General features: G+C 42.0%; 1 protein-coding gene across 1 annotated transcript in view; it reads right to left on the bottom strand.

The window, feature by feature from the left end:
• Nucleotides 1-453: 453 nt before the first annotated feature.
• kcnk2b (potassium channel, subfamily K, member 2b) overlaps nt 454-6,656 on the bottom strand; it is a 49,259-nt gene continuing 43,056 nt past the window's right edge. Inside the window, exon 6 of the mRNA XM_065026318.1 lies at nt 454-3,767. Coding sequence (XP_064882390.1) covers nt 3,417-3,767 — 351 coding nt within the window. The 3' untranslated portion in view covers nt 454-3,416. The remainder of the gene's footprint in view (nt 3,768-6,656) is intronic.

Below are 6,656 nucleotides of genomic sequence, written 5' to 3'. Positions count from 1 at the left end.
GAGACAAGGAAAATACACCATTTAAGAGTATTAGGACACTTCTTGACACTTCTTGGAAATAGGACAAACCTGTCATTGGATGTCTTTCCCCCCCAGTAACACATGATTCACTTTTATACTGTACTGTACACATAAAATAGTGCCGTGATGGCAATGATGCCTGCTCAGATTTGTACTGTAAATAAACATTTGTTTCTCCAACATGCTCTCACAGTTTCACGTCAGAATTAGATGTTCATCCATGTTACTCAAACGTCAAAATTCAAAGTAGTTCCAAACGTCAAATTTCAAAGTGTTTAAAGGTTACGTTTAGGCATTAACTCCGGAATCTTAAAGTTCGGCATTAACTCTGAATGGTTAAGGTAAGGGTTAAGGTTAGGCATTAACTCTGAATGGTTAAGGTAAGGGTTAAGGTTAGGCATTAACTCTGAATGGTTAAGGTAAGGGTTAAGGTTAGGCATTAACTCTGAATGGTTAAGGTAAGGGTTAAGGTTAGGCATTAACTCTGAATGGTTAAGGTAAGGGTTAAGGTTTCGGATAGGTTTAAAATAAAAATCTACAAAACTACTTTCTATCTCTGGATTCTAATATGCAACCTTTGGCACTGGAAGCAGATGGATGAAAGAGATTTTTGTTTTTTAAGCCTATACCAAATCTCAAAAACAACTTTCTATTGCTGGATTCAAACATGCAACCGTTAGCACTAGAGGCAACTGCTTACACCCATCCGCCATCCCTGTCCCCGATACCCTAGCAAAACCAAAAACTATTTGAAGGTTACAGCCCTCACTCTTGCCCCTAATGCTCGGTTTCCATGTCATCTCCCGAAATCTGCAGACATGGGCTCCCGAGTGGTGCAGCACTCTAAGGCGCTGCATCTCAGTGCTAGTAGGCGTCACTATAGACACCCTGGTTTGAATCCAGGCTGTATTACAACTGGCTGTGATTGGGAGTTCCATAGGGCGGTGCACAATTGGCCCAGCGTCATCTGGGTTTGGCTGGAGTAGGCTGTCATTGTAAATAAGAATTTGTTCTTAACTGATTTGCCTAGTTCAATAAAGGTTAAATAAAATAAATGGATGGATTTCAAATACTGATTTGTATCACAGGTGACCTGGCTGCTTTCTCACCATTCAAACATTCATACGTTCAGTTAACAACCATTACATCACAATTGAAAGTTAAATGTAAACCTGTTTCTTGATGAAAGGGGCATTTGTAAGACACTTTGTTCTGTATTGTATGATGCACATGAGAAGTACATGCGTGATGTTTTGGCAAGATATGACATTAAAAACACGATTGGAAATAAGAAAGCACAGAATAAATAATACATTCAAGTAACAATCCAAGTCATTTTTTCATTACATCCCCCTTCATTCAAGTAACAATCCAAGTCATTTATTCATTACATCCCCCTTCATTCAAGTAACAATCCAAGTCATTTCTTCATTACATCCCCCTTCATTCAAGTAACAATCCAAGTCATTTTTTCATTGAGTCTCCCCTCAGCCTTATAACACATTGCATAACCAAACCCATAACCATGCCAATAACCATGCCCATTACCCACACACCCAATCAAAATAAACAGTGAGTAAAATGCATAAAATGGGCCTGATTTGTATAAGAAAATACAATATATGTATGTCCCAAATATATTTCTATCCAACATGATGAATAGCCTGTCAGAGGAGAGAAGCCGGATTAAACCTTGAGGCTACCAAGCTATTTCCCTAATCTGCCTTCTACATCCACCACCCATTGAGAAGTATTCCTCACTATGGAACTCCATGATATAAGCCCTGTCTTCCTCGAGCATTGCTTAGATACCATACTGTTATTCACAGGTGGACACAGGAAGAGTTATTTTTTATGATGAGTATTCTGTTTAACCCCAGAAATAGTGATGTGCAGACCAAGTGAGGGACTTAATGACGAAGCATTAGCCAAAACGTCTGTGTTTAACACCCCCTCTCCCCTCTCTAAGAAGAATCTTAGAGTCTTTGTACTATGTGTGCAGATCACTTCTGCTTTTGATGGACTTAACATTGAGATAAATACATATCTTACCTTACTATTTCCACATGAATGGATGAGTTGTTGGGATACAGAGTTACTGAAGGCAACCATAGAGGTGACTGGTTGATATGCTTCTGTTGGACCATTTCTCTCTTTGATAAATAGTGTCTACGTTTGTCTATAAGTGGGAGGAGAGGAGGAGGGATGAAGAGGAGAGGAACAGGAGGAGTAGGAGGAAGAGAGTGACATTCTATCAGTAATGCGCCTGAATGACAAAGTCACCATTGCAGGCAGGGGACAATGGGACAGTAACAGGGACAAAATGGTTGACACACACAGACAGACAGAGGTCAGAAATATCCCAGTCAGTCCAGCTCCAATCGGAAATATGCTTGTATGCTCTGTCTTCTGTTAAATCTCCACTTCAAAAGGTCAAAGTTCATATCAAAGTTCATATCCTTCCATGCACCTTCTCTTTGTTACTGTGTTGCTGTGTTCTCTAAAAGACGCACAAATAATGTACAAATATTCTCAAGGATTGCTTAAGTAAGAATTAAGACTTGATAACGACCCAAATAGATAAGACTCAGTCCAACATGCACCGGCAATCCAAAACACTGTTCAAAGTGTTCTTCCATTATTTAAGGCACTAGGAATATTCCTTAGGTAAAAAGCTGCATGTCCATCTTGAAGGTAAAAAAAATGATCCAAACATTCTGCTTTAAAACTGTAAGCGGTGTTATTACTGAAAGCAAGGCATCAAATAAATGCTGCCCTAGTAGTCTGAATACAGGAACCATACAAAAGAGACACAATCTTGGAAATACATCAACTGCATGCTCCGTAAGTTTGGTGATGAATGTTGCCTCCTGGTGAGAACCTAACACTTGTTGGGTAAAAGGCCTTAGAGAAAGTTTCATCTTGGATGATACAGTGTTGGACAGTGAAGAACCTCTTCATCTGATGCAGACTTCAGAGCCTCTCTGTGTTTTCAGGTGGAGTGGGAGCATTAACGCGTGTGTCTCTCCACAAGCTCCATCAATTAGTGTGTGTGTGTGTGTGTGTGTATTTGTGTGTGATGATCGATCTACTGTAAGTGATGATCGACCAGTGTCTCTCTCCCTCACAGCACTCAATCGATTACTGCACAGCCTAGTGTGTGTATGCATCTCATCACCTTTGACGAACATGTGTGTGTGCATGGTTGTATGTCTGAAAACTCACCTACAGTATGCCTGAGATCTCAGCTTGAAGTGTCTGTCTCTCCAACCAGCCTCTTAACCAATGAGCACAAGTGTGAGCATGAACACACAAGCGTGTGTGTGTTAGTCTCACTTAATGATCTCCACTGATGACCATAAATGTGTCTCACCTCCATGTTCCATCCACAACCACTAGAGGCTCTCTATGATGGCTACCTCAGCGTAGTCTGGACTGAGTCCGTTCAGGTAGAGTCCACTGCCATTGCGGGCCAGGGCACCAGGGACAGGAGTGAGGGAGAGAGCCAGGTTGGGGTAGGCCTCCCTCTCATCCCCTGGCCCCAGGTTCACGGACAGCGTCCTCCTGCCCGGGGTCATCTCCTGGGTGATGGGGTTGAGGCCCAGCTCTGAGGACAGTCGACGCTTAATGGAGGCGGCACGCTCAAACTTGTTCGAGATGTCTACGCTCAGGCGACGCCGTGTCTCCTTGAACTCAGCCGACACGTTTGCCGTCCACTCTGCTGCATGGATCCGGAACTCCCCTACCTACAGAAAGAAAGAGAGAAAGAGATAGAGAGGGAGGAGACTTTCCCCCAGATTCATCAAGAATTCCTGATGTATTTGACCTATCCAAATACTCTTTATATACACAGTACCAGTCAAAAGTTTGGACATACCTACTCATTCAAAGGTTTTTCTTCATTTTTACTATTTTCTAGAATGTAGAATAGTGAAAACATCAAAATTATGAAATGAAACATATGGAATCAGGTAGTAACCAAAAAAGTGTTAAACAAATCTAAATACATTTTACATTCTTCAAAGTAGCCACCCCTTTCCTTGATGACAGCTTTGCACACTCTTGGCATTCTTTCTTTCACTCTGTGGTCCAACTCATCCCAAACAATCTCAATTTGGTTGAGGTCGGGTAATTGTGGAGGCCAGGTCATCTGATGCAGCACTCCATCACTCTCCTTCTTGGTCAAATAGCCCTTACACAGTGTGTTGGGTCATTATCCTGTTGAAAAACAAATGATAGTCCCACTAAACACAAACCAGATGGGATGGCGTATCGCTGCAGAATGCTGTGTATTCAAGTGTACCTTGAATTCTAAATATATCACCGACAGTGTCACCAGCAAAGCACCCACACACCATCACAACTCCTCCTTCATGCTTCACAGTGGGAACCACACATGCGGTCACAAAGAGTTTGGAACCAAAAATCTCAAATATGGACATCAGATCAAAGGACAGATTTCCACCCGTCTAATGTCCATTGCTCATGTTTCTTGGCCCAAGCAAGTCGCTTCTTATTATTGGTGTCCTTTAGTAGTGGTTTCTTTGCAGGAATTCGACCATAAAGGCCTGATTCACTCAGTCTCCTTTGAACAATTAATGTTGAGATGTGTCTGTTACTTCAACTCTGTGAAGCATTTCTTTGGGCTGCAATTTCTGAAGCTGGTAACTCTAAAGAACTTGTCCTTTGCAGCAGAGGTAACTCTGGGTCTTCCTTTCCTGTGGCAGTCCTCATGAGAGCCAGTTTAATCATAGCGCTTGGCGGTTTTTGCGACTGCACTTGAAGAAACTTGAAAAGTTCTTGACATTTTCTGGATATATTGACCTTCATGTCTTAAAGTAACGATGGACTGTCGTTTCTCTGCTTATTTGAGCTGTTCTTGCCGTAATATGTACTGGAACTTTTACCAAATAGGGCTATCTTCTGTATACCACCCCTACCTTGTCACAACACAACTGATTGGCTCAAACGCATTAAGGAAAGAAATTCCACAAATTAGCAAGGCACACCTGTTAATTTAAATCCATTCCAGATGACTACCCCATGAAGCTGTTAGAGAGAAGGCCAAGAGTGTGCAAAGCTGTTATCAAGGCAAAGAGTGGCTACTTTGAAGAATCGCAAATATAAAATATATTTTGATGGGATTAACACTTCTTTGGTCCTACATGATTCCATATGTGTTATTTCATAGTGTTGATGTCTTCACTATTAATCAACAATGTAGAAAATTGTAAAAATAAAGAAAAATCCTGGAATGAGTAGGTGTGTCCAAACTTTTGACTGGTACTGTATATATATATATCACAGGAGGTTGGTGGCACCTTAATTGTGGAGGACAGGCTTGAGGTAATGGCTGGAGGGGAATTAGTCAAATCAAATCAAATGTAATTATTTCACATGCGCCGAATACAACAGGTCGACCTTACAGTGAAATGCTTACTTACGAGCCCCTAACCAACAATGTAGTTTAAAAATACAGATAAGAATAAGAGATAAAAGTAACAAGTAATTAAAGAGCAGCAGTGAAATAACAACAGCGAGACTATATACAGGGGGGGGTACCGATACACAGAGAATGTGCGAGGGCACCGGTTATGTGAGGTAGTATGTACATGTAGGTAGAGTTATTAAAGTGACTATGCAAAGATGACAACAGAGAGTAGCAGTGGTGTAAAGAGGGGGTGAGGGGGGGGGGGGGGGGGCTGGGTAGCCATTTGACTAGATGTTCAGGAGTCTTGGCTTGGGGGTAGCTGTTTAGAAGCATCTTGGACCTAGACATGGCGCTCCGCTACCACTTGCTGTGCGGTAGCAGAGAGAACAGTCTATGACTAGGGTGCCTGGAGTCTTTGACTATTTGTAGGGCCTTCCTCTGACACCGCCTGGTATAGAGGTCCTGGATGGCAGGAAACTTGGCCCCAGTGATGTACTGGGCTGTTCGCATTACCCTCTTGTCATGACGCTGGCCTGGGGGTAGGTTTATGACAGTCATAAATACCTCTTCCCCCCTTTTTCCTCTGTCTACCCTACTGATGTGACATTTGAAAACCCCTTGGTTAACATAGAGATTCTGGGAACATCAGAAGGTGAGGGGAAATGAACTATATTCTGGTAATCCAACCAATTGAACATATCCCTTCCTATATAAAGCCTTGACGACAATATAACCTCCTGTTCCAAGTACGAGGTCTGCAGCCTCTGCGTTAAAAGGACTAACATGTCAACTACAGAACTAAGCCAACCTCAGCGTGAGCTTTGGTTGCGAATGGTATGAACTTTGAACTCTTATTCACTACAGAAGTGATACCTCCTAGCCGTTGAGTTAGCAACAGCAGCTGCAAACACGGCCTTCCATCTACCACCAACCTACCGAAGCGCAACTCAGAGTAAATATTTATTGCATTTCCCTTTCCCAAATGGGAGGTAATTTAGAATGCATAAAATACTGTATTTACGAAAGCACAGCTTCTTCCTTTGGTCCTCAGTCTTCCCGCTCTTTCACTAAAACCCAGACCTTTTCTTTTGTGTAACCAGCTGTCATATCTGTTCCGCCCGCTAGGGACGTTTTCCCTTTATGACGTCATTTGTAATCAAGGTATGATTAATTCTTTGTATATGTAATTCTGTGTAATTAGTTA

Source organism: Oncorhynchus nerka, linkage group LG13 (assembly GCF_034236695.1).
Source record: "Oncorhynchus nerka isolate Pitt River linkage group LG13, Oner_Uvic_2.0, whole genome shotgun sequence".
Lineage (NCBI taxonomy): Eukaryota > Metazoa > Chordata > Actinopteri > Salmoniformes > Salmonidae > Oncorhynchus > Oncorhynchus nerka.
The sequence above is the reverse complement of the archived record's forward strand: the minus strand, read 5'-3'. Positions and strand labels throughout refer to the sequence as shown.